The sequence below is a fragment of the Micropterus dolomieu genome, linkage group LG15 (genome assembly GCF_021292245.1).
Source record: "Micropterus dolomieu isolate WLL.071019.BEF.003 ecotype Adirondacks linkage group LG15, ASM2129224v1, whole genome shotgun sequence".
Taxonomy (NCBI): Eukaryota; Metazoa; Chordata; class Actinopteri; order Centrarchiformes; family Centrarchidae; genus Micropterus; species Micropterus dolomieu.
The window spans coordinates 27430-48562 of NC_060164.1; the positions used below are offsets into that span (position 1 = coordinate 27430).

Genomic DNA, 21133 nt, shown 5'->3' on the forward strand with positions numbered 1-21133 from the left:
TGTATTACAGAAAGTTCCTATCTTAAGTCTTAAGTTAAGATAGGAAGAGTCTAAGATTTTTCTCAATTTGGTATTACAGAAGCAAATCCCAACTAACTTTAGGAATCCTATCTTATCTCAGGTTAGGAAATCCTAAATACTCAAACCCACATCGGTTACAATTTTTATGTCTGTTACCTAGCAACCGATGCCACTTTTCTCATCTGGCCGAGCTAAACTGCTTTCAATCGCTGTTTTTTGGTAGTTTTTAATGAAACCTACACTGAAAATGGAGCAGAAACAACAACTATCACTGAACTTCAAGTCAGATGACTTAGAGGTGTTTGTAACTTCCGTCGAAAAATCCAAATAGTGGGCTAAAATAGCGGACACAGTCACCGTCGCATATCCGGCATCCTGCGGAGCGCTGATGCTGTCAAAAAGAAAATAAGTGCATTTACTGATTCGATTTACTGTGCATTTAATGATTCAAAGACACAGGCAACCGCTGGTGGCTCCTCCTATGTTCCCTCACTGACCCCGGCAGAAACCCGTAGGCTACTCTTCTCGGGAAAGTTAATTATGACGGTAAAATAAAAAAAATAAAAAATAGGTTAATAAAAATAATAAAGGCTGCAATTAGGAGCAATTAGGGTTAAACGAGTTAGCAAACACTACCTGGTGGAAAAGTAAAAGTTAGGACAGCTCAACAGTTCTCCTAAAGTTAGGAGAGTTTATTTAAGATTTTATGAAGTTAGGATGCTTCTGTAAAACACTTTTCTTATCTAAAGTTAGGAAAGGAATATTGACTTAGGAACTGTTAATCTGTAATGGCCTGTTTCCTAAATCAGTTCCCAGTTCCTAAGCTCTGCTGGTTAGGAAGTCTCTGTAATACGGCCCCTGGACTATAGTTAACATTCAGTGAGGGGATTTGTTGCCCTTCTAGGCATTTAACAGTCAAATTGTGTTTGTCCATATGTACTAAAAGGCTGCACTGAGAAAGAAAAGCAACACTCCCGGTTAATTTTTACACAGTTTTACCTTTCTTTTTTACCCAGTGGCCTCCTGCTTGAATATGTATTGTTCCTGTTTTTAAATGGATCACTTATTAAGCAGGCATTAGATTTTTGTTTAGAGCAACAATTTAGTCAAAGGAGTTTAAGGCCTCTAGATAAACTGGAGGGATGGCAGACAACGCAGCACTGGGGTGTGGGTGTGTGTTCCGCCAATTGTGCAGACTGGGTGTGGTGTTCAGCTTTGACACAGAAACCATCATCCTGCCCATAAACTGCATAATTAGCTAATTTAAGTAACACAAACTCCATTCTTTACACAGGCATCGCTATAGGCACTGTCTTCACACTTCAGACCATTCAACATGAACTCTTCTGCAGCTAAACTAATCCCCTAATCACACAAACAGTGCACAAAATCTTTTATGGTCGACCGGGTGTGCCACTCTAATGTACTGATGTTTTTCACTGAGGTTTATTGTTGTATATATACATATATATATCCTATTGCTGAGAGCATTTCCCTGTTCCACCAAACGTCAACAGCAGAAACTCCACTGCTGTCATGCAAATCAGATGAACTGCACTTACATCTGCAGAAATGAACCTGAAAATATTGTGCTCCCTTGAAGGTAATTTGTGAAAGTAAATATCCTGCTCTGTAAACAGGGGGTTAAAAATCACCCAGTGCTGAAAATCAGTTGCTCAAGCTCTGTGAATTATTAATTGTTTTTTGAATTTCCATGTTTGCATTCCAGATTAATGAAGTCTTATTGAGCGTGTAGAGACATCTATAAACATCATATAATCGTATCTGAATCATGACAAAAATATAAAATACACCAGCATGTATTATTTGGAATGCATTTCTCACAAAATCAAATAGGTGGCAAATGGGACGTGTTACCTTTGTGTGTCTGGAGAAGTTAAACAGCCACTTGATGAAAGAGGCGTAGTCTGTACTTGCCATCTGAGATGTGAACATACCCACAGCCTGGGCTCCATGGCTTCGAAACTCGCTCTTCTCCACCATCTAAACATCCACAGCAGGACATTACAGTACAGCTTTACTAAAGATCATAACAACGTCACAGCAAACTATTCTATCCAAATACTTTTAAACATCCTTGGATATGACTGCCTTCATAACTTTAAAGCATCAACAGGCTCTCTGACATTTACACAAACAGAAGTAATATTTATCTTCTAGGAGGTGCGTCACTGCTGAGTGTTTGCTAGAGGATTCACCTGGAAGCAGATATGCTGCAGGAGGATTTGCAGGAAAGGTAGTGCCAGCTCCTTCAGCTCATCCACAAGATGGCTGTAATCACAAACACAGAAATCCTGTACAAAGTAACATGGTTCGTAGCATGTCTTCAGATCAACGGCTAGAAATAGTCTCCAAATAAACAACCACCAAGAGACCCTGATGTGTCTCCAATCTTTACACACCACCCTCCAGCAGTCAGAAATAAAGGAATGATTAGATGGAGTTGCTTGATGTCACAATTTTTACATTCTGCATAAGACTGTTGTAAGGTTCATTAAGATGGATTTTGGTACCATAAAGAAACCGTGTTGAAATGTCAGTGGCTTTTACTATAAAATAAATTATATATTTCTAAAGGCAATGATAAAAGCTAGCTGCACTTCCGTTCATCTCCACAAGATGGAAGTCAGGATTCTCCAGTCACTGAGGGCTTTACAGTGTAGCTAACCAATAATTCCAACAGTTAGTCAGAATTCCCTGCAAGCCGGTGTCTCTACTCAGCCAGAGGTCATTCATAAAGGAAGAAATCCCTCCCTGTAACACCACTGGACCATCAGATCAGTTACCACAACTCCAACAGAGTAGTGTGTCTTCTCTCTAGGTGATCGTATCCCTTCACTTCCACTTAATCTTTCATCTCATATCATATTAATAATTAAAATTTATAAACTTTGAATCAGGACCCTCAGTATTTGGATTAAGAAATTAATAAAAAAAAGCTTTTACTTTATGTGTCAGATATTTGGCTGGGCAATAAAACAGTAATGATAATTATCGCAATATAATTTTCCTCAATATCAATATAATAAATGTTATCGTCAATAAATATTTGATTTAATTCATTTGAATCATGAACAAATTAGCACTTAATTTTTCTATTAGAATATTATTTTGTTGAGGAAAAAGGACTGAAAAAAAAAATTTACTAATCATATTTGTTTTGTTTTTTTTATCATAATAGTTTTGAATGTTCTCCCTCTGATTTATTAAGTGATCCACTGTTTGGCAGTGTTTGTCCCATTTTGACCATAAAGAAAAGTTGAACCACATAATTAACCATCTGGTTTCTTCAATTTTCAGTCAGGAGCAAAAATATCGAATCGATATCGAATGGTATGAAATGTTTTTATCGTGATAACATCATATCGCCCAGCCCTAGTCAGATATATATTTAATAAACCTTAAAGTAAATGTAAGTATCAGATCGCACTCTGCAAATACCTAATGGTAAAAGACTCGGGTCGGGATGGGGGCAAAAACAACTTGGGTATCCCCAGTGTTAAGCCACACTGAATCTCTTGTAGCTATAGATCCAGCAATCTGGATCCAATATAAGAACAAAGGTTAAGGATTTTCTTCCAATCACACATCAAGTATCTTACGCTGAAATGTTAAGGCCAGCTGAGGAGGATCTTATTGACTGCAGTCTGGTGAAGTCAAGTACATATTTTCAAATATTGAACTTCCTCACTCCGTTCAAATTTCAACAAAATTGACATTAATTGATGGTTTGGTTTAACATCTGATTACATCCGTTTACCAAACAAACTGGATGGTCCAGTCACGGGTGGAGAGGATGGCCTGGCTGGGTATGAGGAGGGAGGGCTTTCCTCTGTTGCCTTTATTCATCATCAGGATCACGTAGAGAAGCCGATGGAAAACCCTCCGCAGGGACTGGACAACAGACATCAGTTCAGATTAGAAACCTGGCATTACAGACCAATATCACTGTAGATATCACACATGCATCATGTTTAACCAGAATGAGATCAAAATATATTGTATTTAAACTTTTTTTTTTATTCTTATTCTTATCATCACCCTCTCATATTCTTTCGTTTAAATAGTTTGAGAGACATGAGGAGGTGAAACAGCCTCAGTACAGTGGAAGTGTAAGGAATCGTGGATCACTTATGGCTTGAGAGGAACTGGAAGTCGAGGAATGGTAGGCCAAATATCAATGGATTTCTTCCTGAAAAGGGTCTGTTCATCGCTAAAGGTTTTTTTTGTATCTTAAGGAAAAAGCTATGTCAGTATGATCCTCAGTCACACAGTGTGCAATGTGCCATCTAGTCCAGGTCTTTGGGAAGATCACATGGTCTCTGTGTGTCACTGTCACTGTCATTGGATCTTACTTCTTTCTGGTCTCCGTGTTTCGGCGAGCAGAGCAGCTGCAGGCCGTAGAAAGCCATCTCAGGAACACTCCTCAGCTTGGTGATATCTCTGTGCAGAAATAACACAACTGTCAGCTCCATCACATCCTGGAGACATTCAACAAGACAGAGAGAGAAGAAAACTCACTGTCCAGCGGCAAAGGTCGGCTCTCCGATGACGGGCTCAAAGTAAAGCAGCTTACTGAAGATCTGCAGAGAGAAAGGAAACAGGTTAACTGCTCATACATGAGGACGCTGCAGTGTGGCACGACGCCAGCGTGATGATGGAATCCTTCGTTACCTGCGTGCAGTTGCCAGCGATCTGTGGTTTGTCTTTGAGTGGAAATGTCTGCAGGAGTCTGAGGAGGCTTTGAACCAGGAGAACCACAGCATCTCTGATCTTCATAAGATCCTGACCAGAGAAATGAATCTGCTCTTCTTCATCCTCTTCCTCTGCCTCATCCACTTCCATCTGAGGATAACAGCAGTAGGCAAAACCATTTCCAGACAACCTCTCCACTGTATTTATTCCACCAAAGGTCATTTTGTACATCTCCTCTGTGTTAGATACAGCAATTAAAACCAGATGTTGTGTAAAACATTTCAGTGTCCTTGGAAAATCAAATTCAAGAGACTAGAAACCTGATCTATAGTGTGGTGCCCACACCCCTGGGGGTACGTGAGCTGCCTCTAGGGGGTGCGCGACAGTAAAAATGTTATGGTGGTGTAGTAGTGTAATAGCTACAGCAATTAGTTTTTTTGTGGCATTTTTCATGAAATAACAACCTGAACTGAAAACTTTCCTTTGTCAATTGAATTTAAAATTAAAAATGTTATTATTAATAGTTAGCTCACAGGAAATGGCTTTAAAGTAATAAATATATAACGTTACATCGCGATGCAGAGCTGCAGTGAAAAAGGGGAGAGCGACTGATTTAAAAGCCGTCACTTTCAAGAGTGTCACTGAGTGAAACCCCGTAGCTGTGACTTTGGGCATGTTCACTGGTGTAACAGGGACACTGGGCTGCTTGGCATCATAGAAAAAGATCAGATATTGATGTTTATTGCATCTTCAGTAATGTCGGCTGCCTTCTCTTTAAACCACAGCTCACTGGAGCAAAGTGTTGATAGGCTTTAATCATGACATGTAACCAATCAGTGCTGTGGGCGGGACATTGAGCAAATAAATAAGTAAATAGCTCTCACATCCTGGCAGTCCATCCAGACGTTTTCAGACATTTCAATCTGGACATAAGAATTCATTGCTAGGTGGCACTACATGTAAAGTCAGTGCATAAAAAATCTGGACCATCATATTGTATAATGGTCCCGTGAGTTGGGGTGATTTCTGATACAGGTCTGTACCTCTGGACTGTCTTTCCGCTGAGGTTTGGAGCGTTTGCCCTCTGCCTGAGAACTCTTCAGGCCATCTTTCTTTCGCTTCTTTCCAGAGTCCTGAGGCCAGCAGTGGGAGGTCAAGTCTGAACATGTTTCCAAGAAAACCTCATGGAAAACCTTGTTAGCGATGCTCCCTGGAAGCAAGAAACACATATACAGAAAGTTACCTCAAAACTGCACACACAAAACAATCCTGTACATTGAAGTCAACCCTATATGGAGATGTACTGGCAACAAACCAGAGAAAGAGACTTTTCACAGATGCACCCAGCAAGCAACCCAAACTTTACACATCAATAGAAGATTTTATTAAACAACAACAAAAAGCCCACATGAAAGGCTTGAGCGTTTTAACACATGTAAGAATGTAGCTGATGAGACCAGGTACTGCTGTGTGTGTGGGAAGCCCTCAAGTTATTCATGAAGTGCACATGCATGTGTGTATGCAGCAGATGCGGTACACATTCCTGCCAGTACACAGCAATGCACCAACAAAGGCAGGGAAAAAGAAGTTGGCAAGCTAGTAATCCTGAACATAAACAATGCTGAAATTTAAATGTAGAAAATCAGCTGTGCAAATGTTTTATGAGGAAGGAAATACATTCAACATGTTTGTCAGACTTCAAGGATTCACAATGTGTTTTGGTGAGTAACACGTAAAGATTAACACTTGTTTGTTTACAAGAAACTCCACTGGGAACCTTTAACCTCAACAGCAAACAGTATATTTGATTTTTAGTTGAGACAATGCCATTTATTCAACATAGTTCCAATACAGAGCATGAAACTGATATGCTGCACAGAGTTTACAGCTAATGCTAATTTTCAACTCTTGTCCCTTGTTGGGCTTTTACAGGTACTGTTTAACCAGACAGCTTTCAGTAACACTAAACCACAATACAATAAGTTATAAAAATACAATTAAATGCACAAAAACCAATGCACCTTGGCCATGTAGAGTACAATTAGCTCATGGGTACAGATCTGGTTTGGTTCTAGCCAGCACCTAATAGTTGTAGTAGAATATTTTATATCTGGAATTGAATTGATTTTAGTTGGTAATGTGTTCCAGAGTTGACAGACGGTATTTCAGTTACCATTGCCCATTCTCCTAGTTACTCTGTTACGGTCTTATCTTTGGATATATCTGGAAAAGGGCTCTGGGGCTGGACTGTGAAAACATTGTTTGAGAAAACAAAAAAGTGCAAAGCTTTCAAAAAGGTACGCAGATTGTATCTTTTTGTCCATTATTTTCACTGCTTGATTGTTAAAAGCTTAAATAATTAAAGGAGGACTCTGGTTCATTGCAACATTTTAGTTAATAACACTGGTCAGACCAATGCTGTGTTATAGGGAAAAATAAGGTGAGCAGTAAAATTATTGCCCAAACTGTCAGTTTACAGACGCACTTCCTGCTTCAACTTTGACCTACTGTACTTACTGTAGTTAAGCGCACTCCTTTAAGTGAAAAGACGAGTTATACAGTATCAGCTCATGGTTTCAATAGTTCAAAAGTTGAAACCTTAACTTTGGGGCTGCACTGAATGCAGACCTTCTTCTGTGTGTATTTCTCAGATTGCTTCACCTGGGATTCCCAGCAGCAGCAGGTAGAGTGAGGCGGCGTGCAGACTGATCACCCTCTGCTGGACGTTGGCCGCTTTGGCTTTTCCCGCCAGGACAAAGAAGGACAGCACGGCCACCAGAGACTTGACCGACACCCCGCTCTCCCCAAGAGTGGCCCAGATACTCTGCAGTGCAACATGGGAGACAGCTGGTGCTTACTGCTGCTACCCAACAGGAAAACAGATACACAGCAGACTGATGTTTTGCATCAAGGTCAAAGCACACAGCAAGTTTCGGGATTGATTACCCAGCTTTCACTGAGCCACTAGTTTCAGTATATGTTAGTACACTATAGGGGAGGTAAGTCACTAAAAGCTTGTAGAAAGTCCCCTCCCAAATACTGTTTGCAACACAGGAATGATTGCAGTCAATTTAAACAATCGGTTGCAAAAAAGTAGCACAATACTTGCTCTAGTCAGCTTTTATAGGAGTGTGTACTGCTTCATAGTAAGGATGCCTCCTAACAGTTGACCAAACCGTTAGTCAGGGAGCTGCACCTTGTCAATAGAGCCGTGACAAAAGTATCAGGTGGATGGTTGCTCTTCTCTTGTAACAGTCACAAGCAATATGGGGCACTTTACTGCTAACTAGAACTGTCAAAACTAGCCAAAAATACTTGATTATTCCTTCAAAAAAACACATAGATTCGGACCATCTGAATGTCTATTTTTGCACATTATGTCCATAAGAGGGCAAACTAATACAACAAGAGACATAACTACTTGTATATGTATATTTATTTCAACATAAACATGTTCACAAGGAAAGTTAAAATCAAGGGCAACTGGACGTGAAGATACGTGGAGACGTTCCACCTCTTATCAGAAAGGCTTTTTCAGTTCTGAAGGGAATCCCAGCCATTTAACCTGTGTGTGGTCATTCTCCAGGTGAAGAATCCCACTTGCTTTGTTAGTGCTCCTGTCCTTAACTAAACATGTCTTTTAAAAGATCTACATACCTACGCAGAGGACAGAGTGAAGAGTTTTACCTGTGGAGCTCCATCTGTGCCTGCAGCCTGTTGATCAGCAGCAGCATGGTCGAGTAAACACTGGTACAGGGTTCTGAAGTCCTTGTCTCCACTGAGTGTGAGCTCTTCCTCTGTTGTGTCATCTAGTGGTTTTCTCTCTGTGAACTCCAAGTCCCACACTGCGTCCACCCAGGCTGGAGATCACAACAGTTATCACATAACCTAACAGACAGTGTCTCAGAACTTGGAAGAATTAAACGCAGGTAAATGTTCGCGTGCGAAAAGTTGGATTCCTCATTGCCTCCATGTAAGGATTTAGCTTAATTTAACACTGTGAAAGATATTTTCACCCTCAGAACAATGATGTGTGTGCCTTTTAAATTGAACTACTCAAGAGCTGTAGAAAGAGCTGCTAACCCTCAAAGAACACCATCACCTGTCTAAATGCTGTTTCAGGCGTTTAAATAGGGCTGCAACTAGTGATTATTTTCATTACAGTTAGAATGACAATATTAACTGAATTAGATATAATCATACAAATGTACCTACATAATATGGATATGGAGTATGTAATATTGCAGTGCGTTCTGGTAATGACCAGTGAACGTTAATGTTCAGGTAGCCTAATTAGGGTTGGAACACTTTTACACTACTACTGATAGTGTCTTTATTTATGTGGTGGGTTTATTAGATGTATTTTATCCTGCTTTTTTGCAGTCGACATTTATTTGTTTATTGTTAATATTCAGTAAACATACGTGAGTTTACTTAATGTTATGTGGAGAGCCTTGCGCCAACCCCGGTTAATTAACTTGTCAACTTGCCTCGTTTAAGCGTCATTAATTCTTGGTAACGGTGCAACATGGCTCTAACACCTTTAGGCGTATTAACTAAGGTTCAAACCTCTACGCTACAATTCGGTGTGCAGGACACAGGGTAAGCTGTGGAGGACAGTAGTGTGTGTCACATGTTTGCCGAATTCGCCACTGGCTCCAAACGAATCAGGTATAATGTTTGAAGTTTCGTTTTAACTATCTTATGCTTCCAAACCAGCCAGAATAGTCTCATTAGTAAGATATGTAATGGATCGTTGTTCTTTCTGGGATGATAACAGCAGTAATGTTACAGGGCACAAAACCCGGGAAATAGCTCATTTTTGCGTTAGCAGTAACGTTACAGTTTCCTTGACAAACTGAATTAATTTCACCCCCGTTAGTTAATAGAATAAGGAAGATTGTTTGCGACATACATAACTATACATAATTTTACCTTCCGGAATGTCATTTAACTTCAGAAACTGCAGCGCAGATATCAAATCCATCTTGTTTATATTTTGAATCAGCCCGCCTGAAACTACACTTTTGTACACATGCGCAGAAAACGCATTGTTCGTCACTTCCCCCTTTTCTCTTTCAGCTTTTATTACCGCCATCTTCTGGCCTGGAGCGGGGCCCACATCATCGTCTCAAATCACCCACTACTGCCCACTATATAGTGAGCTCGCCATTCTGTAGTGCTGTCCGAATGTATAGTGATAATTATTATAAAAGTAGTGTACAACCGATGGTCACTAACCAAGCCCTATATACCATCATGCATTGTGCTGATAGAAAAAATGACTGTCCGATGGCAATGACGTAGGCCTAATTATAGCCTCGAAATAATGATCGGAGTTAGTGTCCCGCAGTGTTATTTATATGTAGTCCTCTACATACAGCTCCCTAGGGAGTAGGGAGTTGTGAATGAGTGGTGATTTCGGACACAGCCCATGTGTATGGCAGCATCAAAGTTTGTTTTTGTTCTGTAAATTATTTGTGTCATAACCAAATTAAAATTGGCTGCATAAATTGGTTGAGAGACTGAACTTTGTATCACCCCTAAAAATAGCAGATGCTCCATAATCTTAGTTTAGTAAAACAACTTGCTGTAATGCAGAACATATATTTCTTTAATTTGAAAAGTGTAAACATTTAACGGTGTCACATTGGCCATAATTCTTAGTGTAAGAGTTGAGCTATTCAAATACTGGCATCTTGTCAATAAGAAATAAAAATAAATTAGTAATGCTCCATCATAAGGCTCTGATGTTTCTACAGGACAGCACAACAGACTAAAAAATGCACACCTAAGGCACATTCTTGCAGGGCTTAAGCACTTTGACCATATGCTTTCATTTATATTCTCTACAGCGTAGGCTACTGTATGCCAGTGTGGTCAGTATATGCATGTGATATACATTCTATAGCGCATTACTTTGGCACGGTCCAATTCTGCTGTGAGAGACTGCAAGCTGCAGGGAGAAGGATTCACCTTCCAGTCTGGTTTTGTCTTTGTCCACTAATTGGCACTTTCAGGTGATGCCGTGGTAAATTAAATGTTTGAAGTGTATAAGTGCTGACTTGAATGTTGGGGGGATCCTCTATCTCAGGTTTATTAGAAGTCATCCTGAGAGCCTCCACAGTGAAATCTATTTTTCACACCCCTACACAACACAACAGAGGTTTACATTTTCAGTTTAATTCCAGAGGAGATATTATACTACAGTCTGTTGTACAGTCGCATGGTTTTATAGGCCTTACATCAATGTTACCTTCTTCAGCAGGCTAACATCACCTGCACTTTATAGAACTTCAACCAGGTTGTATTTTTAGGTCATTTAGCAGAATATTTCTTTCACAGCTAAGACAGTACAAAAAAGAATATTTAGCTTGTTTTTAACATCATAAAAAATATCACGTTTTGTAACACTTCTTGAGCAAAGAAACGTTTACAACAAAATATAAAAAAAACAACTGCTAGTGTATGGGGACCCTAAAGGATGTGACACAGCTCAAATATGGGGACCCTGCTCTCTTCCTCTTCCCATTGACTTGCAGACCTGAAGGTCCCCTGGTCTGTCGCAGAGAGCATTGAAAACTACACTGTTAGTCAGTTTCTCTGTCTTGTTGTGGAATATTACAGAGACACGGGCATCATATTGGCACCAGTAATGAAAATCCTTGAACCAAATCCAGCCCAAGTGGGATGTTGGTTAGTGTTGTAGTACTCGAGACCGGTCTTGGTCCTAAGACCACTTTCTGATGGTTTTGGTCTCGTCTCGGACTCGACCGCATTTGTACTCGGTCTTGTCTCGGTCTTGGACATTGAGGACTTGGGATTTTATTTCAAGACCAGTCAAGACCGTAACTTTGAGAATATCAATAATTTGCTTTTGCATTGTCTGATTTATTTGTTAACAACCTAACTTTGATTGGAAGTAAAACTTAATGCTTCAAATGCAACCAATTACCCTAATTAATGACGGTCACCCCTCCCTGTGATGCTTACGTTGATTTCAGCTCTTAGTGTTTGTATGTGGGTGTTTTAATGGGAATGTGGATCTTTCAGATCAATTTGTGAAGCACCTATGATCTCGTTCCACATTTTATTGCGTACCATGCAATGCAGGGAACTGGTCTTGGTCTTGAATCGGTCTTGCCCTCCCTCGGTCTTGGTCTCGACTGGTCTTGGTCTTGTCTCTGTCTCGATAAACTCTGGTCTTGGTCTTGATTTGGTCTCGGTTTGAGCGGTCTTGACTACAACACTAATGTTGGTAATGTAATACTGCATAACAAGAGTCCATGCTTGTAATCAGGCTAATGAAAGACATTAAAAAGGATGACTTAATCAGGACCACATAAAGGATCACATCTGGGGTAGCTGGATGGTGGAGCACACTGGTAGACTCAGCCCATACAAATACAGCCACACTTTTTGGTTTTGGGTTCATTAATGAATGAAGTTTAAAGTTTAAAAGGATGATTGTAAATAGAACTTAGAGCAAAGCATTTGAGATAAAGTGTCCAAAAAATTTACAGGTGTGTGGGATCTATGTCAGTGTTAGTTTCAGTTCTTCATGACTGAATATCTGCTGAAATATGACCTACCGCCTCAATACCCTTACATTTTGTTGGATTAAAAATTAAACATATTTTCAGATCACATTGCAAGTCAGAAAAAGGTGGTAAGTTGGTGATTATTAGTTCATATGTATATGAATGACAAAAACCACAGTTTCTGTACAGCCTATACTATACTGTATATGAAAGTGGGAATTTTCTATGACATCCTGTAAGTCACATTTAGGTGCTTGAAGCCAGATTTTCTCCCTAAAATTCTTAAGTAGTTTTAAAGCTAAAAATAAAGGTTGGGAAATTAATTACTTTCCATACTGTCTGCATGACAACATATGACAAGATAGATTCTGTTTCTGCTTGTTCCAACATTACAAATACAACATGACTTAAAACCCACAGCCCACAGTGGAGTTAAAGAGGCTAAGGGGGAACAGTGGTCACCATGAAACCCCTATGAATTAGTGATGGTAAACTCCTGCTAATTGACATTAATTACATACTTGATGTCCTTTGTCTGCTCTTCCATCCCTGCTGAGCTTCAGTTCACAAGTCATATGGATCAATTCAGTTCAATTTATTATTTGTATAAGCAGGCAATTTGTGCTGCAGTAAGCATAAAAAATACATAACAAACTATAAGAAACATGCCGTATATAATAGAAATATAGAGCAGAGAACACGGGCCGGATGGCTCACACCAATGCTAGCTTAGCTCATCTCATCAGGCTGTAAGTCCACTGTAGCAGCACAGGGCCCATAGATAGTATGAAGCTCACTGAACCTAGAACCATAAGCATATAATATAATACTGGTATACATCATCATTAACAGCACCAGTACATCTCCATTATCAAACAAAACTTGACATGTCCGTGTAATTCTGGGCCTCTGAGTCACCACAAGATCAACACTTCAGATAAGACAAGATATACTACACTTCAAGTAGGCTTAAGTAAACATTACAAACAGAATTACTATCATTATCACCATCATCACCACCACCGTCTTCATCACCATCACCATCTCCAGCATCCCCACTCCCACCCATCACCAAGGTAATGGACTTGTCCACAACAGCAGCAGTTAGCTTCTCCTGCTATTGGCAGTCAAGGCTTGAATAGAGTCCGGGATGAAGGAATTCCTATACCTGTTTTTTATGATAATAAGGGCCTTGAAGCGCAGGCTAGATGGTAACAGTTTATACTCTGAATTAAAGGGGTGTGCACAATCTGAGCAAATGGCCATTGCTTTCATAAGCACCTCCTTGATGAACATGTGATTCAAACATCTGAACTGTACTCCCTCTATCTTACTGCCAACCGTCTATATTTTGATTTAGAGACATTAAGTTGTAGAAAATCGTTGTCATATTGTCTGGATTTCTAAATACCCTGGTATACTAGTGTTATATTCCACTGGAAATTGTGTGTGTGATTGTCAGACTGTAAGTTTCTGAAAGTTTGTAAATTATCAAAAAAAGTTCTCAGATCAGTGAGCTGAAGGACTTTGTAGATGTTTGATGAAAAGCCCTCTATTTAAAGCATACTGACGCCTTTATGGTAGCAGCCACTGGACCACCTTTCAGAAGAATGCTGTCAGATGAGCATGTCAATCTCTTTGTCCATGGCCTCCACGTTATTCTCCTGGCTGTACGTGACCCATTTGTTGAGCCTGCTGTAAAGAGGCAGTTCATTCTTCTCCCTGTAGAGGTAGACACCAGTCACTCTGTTCCAGTTAGCTCTGCAGATAGGACGAGCACTCTGCCCAGTCATCTGCTCCTTCTCTTCCTTCTCCAGTGCCACAAAGCCAAAGAAGTTCTTAACGTTCTCTGCAGCCAGGAGGCGAGCATGGACTGCTGCCGTGCGGTTGAACAGGTTGTCTTCATTAGAGCGGTACTGAGACCAGTAGTCCTCCTGCTGGTAGCCAAGAGGAGAGGCGCAGCGCTTTAAACAGAGCATCAGGAACACCACCAGGGACATTCCTGCCACCAGCAACCAGCCTATCAGCTGAAAAGAATAGAAAAGAACAGTAACAGACTCAACACCATGTTCCAAAGCACTGGATCAATTACATTTGTGTTTGCTGTTCGCATATTAATTCCTTTGTCTGCTCCACCTGTCTTTTTATCTGTGGCTCTTTGGAGCACCTGTTATTAACAATAATTTATCAATGTTAATCATCATTGGCAGTGAATTTCAATCATGACTATCAAATGCTAGAAAGGTAATGTATTTGTCATGGCATACAGCTAATTCATATCCTTTTTTGCATCTTACTTTTTCTGTCGCCGTCAGACAGTCGCCATTCCCTCCCTGTCCAGCTGTGCCTGCTTAGTTTGCCTTGTTTTTTCACCAAGTACACCTTGCTTTTACCTTCCTGTCCTGCCTGGGAGTTGTGCTGTAAAGTCCATCCTGACTACGCTGTCACAGATTTAGGTTATAGTGTGGACACTGAAATTAACTTTGAAAAATGTATACACAATAAAGGATTGTTTTTTTTGCATTCAGATCATTTACACATGTGTCCCCTGGATTTATATTCGTCATTTGAAAATACTGCTGTTGGTTTATAAAGCACTGAATGGGTTAGGGCCACATTTCTGATCTTCTGCCATGTTAGACCTCTCAGGTCATCGGGGACAGGTCTGCTTTATGTCCCCAAACTTAAAACTAAACCTGGTGAAGCAGCGTTCAGTTTTATTGCACCATATATCAGGAAAAAACTCCCAACTGTAGGTCTGCTGAAACCCTCAGCTCTTTTGTATCAAGACTAAAGACTTTTCTATTACCACTGACTTTTATTAATGTTTCAACGGCCTTAACAGGGCCAAGTAGAATTACATTTTTCTCTACTGTTTGGACTGCTTTTACCAAGATTGTAGTACAAACAATCTGGATTCAAAGCACTTAAATTGAATTGAATTAAACCAATATCTATGGAATAAATAAGAGAATAAGATAAGACCGTCCTGCAAAAACAAAACATAAAGTTCTCCACTACCTGAGATTCATAATTCAGTCGCCGCTCAATTTCAGGCCAGAAGCCTTGCAGCTCCTTTGGAACAGCTCCTGGACACGGGAATTCCGCCATGACATCTGAACCCTTATCTGAGGGGAAGCCCGGCAGCGTACTGGGGTCAATAAACTCACTGAGGGCACATGTGTATGCCTGTCCCTGCAGCAAAGAGATAACCACCCATGTTAGTGGAGCCACCACAGCTCGACCAATGATGCTTCCCAGCAGCATAAAGGCTGCGGCCCCCGACAGCTTCCGGCACAATCTGAGCCGACACTCGGACACCAGGTCCCAGGTGTTCTTGTTCATCATTATTCCTATGAGGAAAAATGCAAGCGCTGGAACACCAATGGCTGCCAGGCCGTAGAGGTAGTTCCTTCCAGAGGAACACGGGCATTTAAAGGCAAAAACACTGTACGCAGTCTGGCTGGCCACAGTGCCCAAAGCGATCAGACCGTTGAAGATCATCACATCTTTACTCTTGAAGAAGAGGGACACAAACTTAAAGTTCTCTGTGATGAGTGCAGCAGCCATGTTTTGTCTTTACTGAGATCGCGTTTGGCTCACAGCAATGTCAGCCTGCAGAGAGAGAAAGAAAAGGGAAATAAACAAGGAACTTTTAGTTTAACAGAAACTTCTGTTTCAAACAAACACACCGCGTTCATAGTAACAGTAGTCTGAAGTGTAATGAGTAGATTTAGACATGCAGAAAATAAGTGTTACATTTAAGTTATGCTCATTGCATCAGACAAATAAATCCTGCATTTAATTGAAAACAAAGAGTCACTATGGAATGTAGTCATGCAAACTCACTCTCTGGCAGTGTCCTGGGGCGGGGCAAGTGACTCAGCCTCTGTAATATATTATAAACATCCCCTGCAATGAAAATCTGGAAAAACTGGAGAAAATATGTTGTCCAAAAGCTAAAATCAACGTTATACACGTCAAGCTGAAAAGAGAGGTCCCTTTTTTTGAGTCTGCTAGCAGTCTGGGCACCGGTGATGACTCACAGGCAGGGACGGCCCTCCAGATTCCTCACCAGTAGAAAAAACTTGGTCTGCAAGTAAAAACATGTGTTGATCACAGAGTAGAGCAGCAACAAAGCAGAGCCGCACGGGCCTGTATGACTCACACATGAGGAACATGAATCACTCTCAATGGGCCACTAAACTTTCCAGAGCTCGAGGATATTGATTGATCCAGAGGAAGTTTCATTACAAATTTCAAAGGTGCAAGACAAGACGGTTAAAATGAGTGGAGAAAGGATTTTATATTCAAAATGTAGAGGTACATAAACTTAGAAGATCATGAAGCAGGTGTTGGGGATTAGGGTTTAGATGGCACCAAGATTTATGTTTTATGATGTAGTATTTATTATTAATATTGTTATTGTTTAATAATTAATAATTGAATGTAATTTAAAGTTATATTCACCTCGGGGCACCACTCTTGAAACAAGAAGAATAATATTTGGTTAAAAATTGGATTAATGACTATGACTAAAATTACCATTAATAGATTGTCGGCTGAAGGATTTGGAGTTAAGGGGTTGGCAATATATTCATCATTATGCAACATTAAAAAGAAACCAGCATTTATATACACAAGCATTTATTATTATTATTATTATTATTATTATTAAAGCAAAAACACACAAGATGAAACTTACTGAAATTCACAGACTAAGAAAAAGAGAACAAACAGATATGTGTCCCTGATAAGGACAGAGAGAGAGAGAGAGTGTGTGAGTGAGTGAGTGAGTGAGTGAGTGAGTGAGTGAGTGCACATGTGGTCAAACAAAGAACAAAGGAGCAGGGGAAAGTTAAGTTTCCTCATGCTTAGGTTTGTGTGGTTGTTTAAGGCCAAATAAAAGTATATCTCTATTTATGTGATCTGTGTAACGTTAGTATACTAAGACTGTGTGTCTGTGTGAAGCACAGCATCTCTAACCAACTTAGCAGTGGCTGAGAACTGTGGTTACTTAATCTCACGTTAACACTGACCCAACAATAAATCTTCAATGAAAAACACATCAGTGTACCCTTAAAAAAGCTAAACAGTCCTGTGCTTAGCCAAGTTAATGTTGCAATTAAGCTATATGCACTCAACACAAAGTGTAGTTCAGTAACAACACCCAATTACACCTTTCGGAGGTCACTAAAATCAATGTGTCGGTGTGTATATGTATAAGACAATGTCAGACTCTAGTTTAGTCCAGTTGAATCTAAACACTGGAGCATTTACCTCCTTGGTTTCATATTAATACTTGCATTCCTTGAGGCACCAGCTGAGGAGGTGCAGTTATTTACAATTCAAGCCTATTAATCACTTATAAACCTGAATTATAACTCTTAATAATTTAAAAAGAAGGATAGTTTAATGGTACAACATCCAAACCTGTAAATTAAAGCAATCATTGCAAAATGTTGAAAGGAAATGGCTTTCCACTGATCTGAAAGAGTCACTTTTAATTTGGCATTATATTCTTAAAACGTATAAATTGCAGTGAGACACAGGAACAGACAGGTTCTGTTCTTAAGATGTATTAACAGAGAGGGAGCACTCTTTCAGAGGGTGGCTGTCCAAACAACTCCAAAAGCAGAGGTAATGTCCAAACAGAAAATCCAAATGGTGTGACAAATGATGAAAGTCCATCAAGAAACCAAAATCCAAAACCCTTGCTAATTATTACTCCACTAAAAGTAGATGTCTTTAGGGGCTTTCACACCTGAAAGTCCGAACCATCCAAAAAATACTTTCACACCAGAAACGAATCGAACCATGGTTCAGTTTGATCCGGGCCGAGACTATCTCTTTTCGTCTGACCAAATTTCATCTGTTTGGTCCGGACTGTGGTCCGGGGGAGGTTTCACACCTGTATTTTTGGTTCGGACCAAACTGAAAAGTCTGAAAGTCCGGACCAAACGAGGTAGGTGTGAAAGCCCCGCTAAATTTCTACTTGAGTCAACATACATAAGTATCTGCTTTAATAAAATGTTCATGTATCAAAAGTGAAAAGTACTATTAGTATGTCAGGAGTTACTGACATGACAAACACAATTTAAAAATAATCATTAAAATAGTTGCCAATTAAATTTCTGACAATCAGCTAGTTGTTTCCACTAGGACAAACTTTTGGGTAGTTTAATTTATAACAAAACACCATATCTTTAAAGGTTCAGTGTGTAATATTTCTGATGCTCTATTAACAGGAATGCAATATAAGATCCATAACTATGTTTTCAGTGGTGTGTAAAGATGTTACATAATGAACCATTGTATTTTTATTACTTTAGAATGAGACATTTATATCTACATAACCACGGGCACCCCCTGCTGTGGAGGTCGCTCTATTTTGTCGTCATGTTTCTACTGTAGCCGTCAACGAACAAACAGCGCTACAGAACGTGTTTCGTCATCACGGCGTTCTTCTTCTGCTTGTGTGATTTCGGTAGCGTAGACGCCTGTCACTACATTGAATACGTACAAAGAAGAACAAGAGGGAATAATAATAATAATATTAATAGTAATTTACAGTCTCCCAGTAGTCTTCTAGTTTATTAGAAGTAAGAAGAGAAGTGACATTTGGACAAATGAAGGAGCACACGTGTTATTTAGCACGAGAGCCGACAGCTAGAGGGAGTCGGGACAGACAGCTGACGGCAGAAATCACAGATTTTGTGGATTTTCCCAGATGGAAGGCTATAAAGTTAATGTGGCACAGATGTTTTCACAGTGGTGCTGAAGTTGTCTGTTTTCTGCTGGACAGGTAAATAACTTTAAGTTTGTCAGACTTTAGCGATGCAAATGAAAACTGTTGGTTGAGAGCTTTAGCTATTAGCTGGCCATAATCACAGAGAGCCATGTTTCCCCTGTCAGTGGTGTGAAATATGGATTAATTTCATGGCGCCTAATTTACTTATTCTCCAGCCTGTGGGCTGGCTTACCTTAGCAGACAATCAGCTCATAGGTAATGTTAATTGGCAATAAAACCGTTAGCTTAGAGCATTGAAGCATCAGCCAGCTAAACCTTTACTGACTGGTAGAAAAACATTTATTGTTAGTTGGATTGGTTTATTCTCCAGCGCTGTGCTTTGGTTTGTGGTGTTATGTGAATTGGATTAATTTCATGTAGTTACTCTCTCTCTCTCCAGAGCTCTGTTATGGCTTTGTATGTTAAGTTCTTGAGAATCAGCTGATCGCTAATTGGCAATAAAACAGCAGCTTCCAGCATCAGAGCTCAGATCAGCAGCTAAACTTTTACTGCTCTGGTAGAAAAAATATGTAGTTGGATTGTAACTTCATTTACTTATTCTCCAGCGCTCTGTTATGGCTTTGTTACGTGAACAGACAAACAGCTGATGAATATTATTGGTAATGAAACGGTAACAGCAGAGAAGCTCAGATCAGCAGCTAAACTTCACATTTTACTGCCCTGGTGGAAAACATGTATTTCTTTTTACTGCTAATGGTGATATATAACAAGACCGTGTGCCTATCAAGGGACCAATAATAAATACTTTCTGAATTTGCATTAAAAAAAACTTTATTGGATATTGCTTCCCACTGTGCCCACAAATGTGTAATTTGTACTTTCACATGCTAAATGCACATTATAAACGTTGCACCGTTTTACCACAAGCTGAAATTATGGCTGTTAGTACTACTTTGTGTTTCTGTTGTATTTTAAAAAATTAAAAAAGACATTTTGGTAATATTTGCAGATTGCTTATCTAATTAAGCAAAGTGAGAGGAGCCTTGATCCTCACCTGACAATGCCTTTGTAAACTTCATGTATTATGTGGTTTATAATGGGCTGTGGTGCAGAAACAGTGAAGCTTACATTGTACTTTTATCTGTCAGTGGTCATACTGGATTCACTAGATGTGAAAGTTTGAGAATTTCTTCATTTTCTTTGGTATGTTAGTCCAGATGAGCCAACCCTCCCAAGTTGTAAAATATTGTATTACAGGAGTATGAGACATCATGTAGCACCTAATTTCTTGTTGTGGCTGTTGTTTATTATTAATATTCAAAAAATCTTTTGGTTTTACAATTTATGTAATTTCTTAATATATCTAAAAGAAACCTCATTTCTTGACTGGCAATCTCTTCTATCTCATAGAGGACTTCTTTGTCCTGTCTCAGGCACCTTAGCTATACTGCTTTCTTGGGTTGGGGAGGGGGGGTGCAATTCGCAACCCTCACCACTAGATGTCACTAGAACTTACACACTGAACCTTTAAACTCTGTATTGTGTATAAAATCTTACTTAAAGAGGTGGTATTATGCTCATTTTCAGGTTCATAATCCTATTTAGGGGTTGTACCAGAACAGATTTACATGGTTTCATGTTTCATGACATTTTAATAAAACTCCAGGACCTGATGCCGTCGCTCCCGTCCTCCATCACAAGAGTGATAGTCCATGTCGGAACAAATGACACAGCTCTTCGGCAGTCTGAGCTGACAAAATCAGATTTTAACCGTCTTCTTAACTTTTTAAAGCAGTGCGGAAAGTCTGTTTTTTATCTCTGGTCCCATTCCCACAGTTGGTCGCGGTGCTGGCCGCTTCAGTAGACTCCTTGGCCTCCACGACTGGCTCCAGTCCGCCTGCAGGGCTCATCGTGTGTGTTATGTGGATAATTTTAATATTTTCTGGCAAAGAATGTCTCTTTTTAAGACAGACGGACTTCACCCAAACAAACGGGGCTCAGAAATGTTAGCTGCTCACATACAGCATGTGGTGCGGTCCACACATGACTTACGTGAATGACTAATCATTCATGCAGCACACCTGGACACACCACCGCTCACTGA

The 21133-nt window shown here is 39.9% G+C and overlaps 2 protein-coding genes across 2 annotated transcripts in view; both read right to left on the reverse strand.

Annotated features, from left to right (window-relative positions):
• ncapd3 (non-SMC condensin II complex, subunit D3) overlaps positions 1–9781 on the reverse strand; it is a 33944-nt gene extending 24163 nt beyond the window's left edge. The window contains exons 1-10 of the mRNA XM_046071199.1: positions 9673–9781; positions 8425–8597; positions 7399–7561; positions 5781–5947; positions 4717–4887; positions 4564–4625; positions 4398–4485; positions 3803–3936; positions 2241–2313; positions 1900–2025 (exon numbers count right to left, since the gene is read on the reverse strand). Of these exons, the coding sequence (XP_045927155.1) occupies positions 1900–2025; positions 2241–2313; positions 3803–3936; positions 4398–4485; positions 4564–4625; positions 4717–4887; positions 5781–5947; positions 7399–7561; positions 8425–8597; positions 9673–9724 (1209 nt within the window). The 5' untranslated portion in view covers positions 9725–9781. The remainder of the gene's footprint in view (positions 1–1899; positions 2026–2240; positions 2314–3802; positions 3937–4397; positions 4486–4563; positions 4626–4716; positions 4888–5780; positions 5948–7398; positions 7562–8424; positions 8598–9672) is intronic.
• Positions 9782–12913: 3132 nt separating this feature from the next.
• LOC123984275 (calcium homeostasis modulator protein 2-like) lies at positions 12914–16204 on the reverse strand. The gene is made up of 3 exons (XM_046071069.1): positions 16128–16204; positions 15300–15893; positions 12914–14305 (listed from the first exon to the last, which is right to left on the reverse strand). The coding sequence occupies exons 2-3, from the start codon at positions 15846–15848 to the stop codon at positions 13895–13897; spliced, it is 960 nt and encodes a 319-aa protein (XP_045927025.1). The 5' UTR covers positions 15849–15893; positions 16128–16204; the 3' UTR covers positions 12914–13894.
• Positions 16205–21133: the final 4929 nt, after the last annotated feature.

Bases quoted from the DNA above. Each gene is read 5' to 3' on its own strand.
- LOC123984275 (XM_046071069.1), bottom strand. From the start codon at position 15,848: ATGGCTGCTGCACTCATCACAGAGAACTTTAAGTTTGTGTCCCTCTTC. The intron at 14,306-15,299 runs GTAGTGGAGAAC...TATTCTTTTCAG, and splicing joins GACTGAATTATGAATCTCAG to CTGATAGGCTGGTTGCTGGT.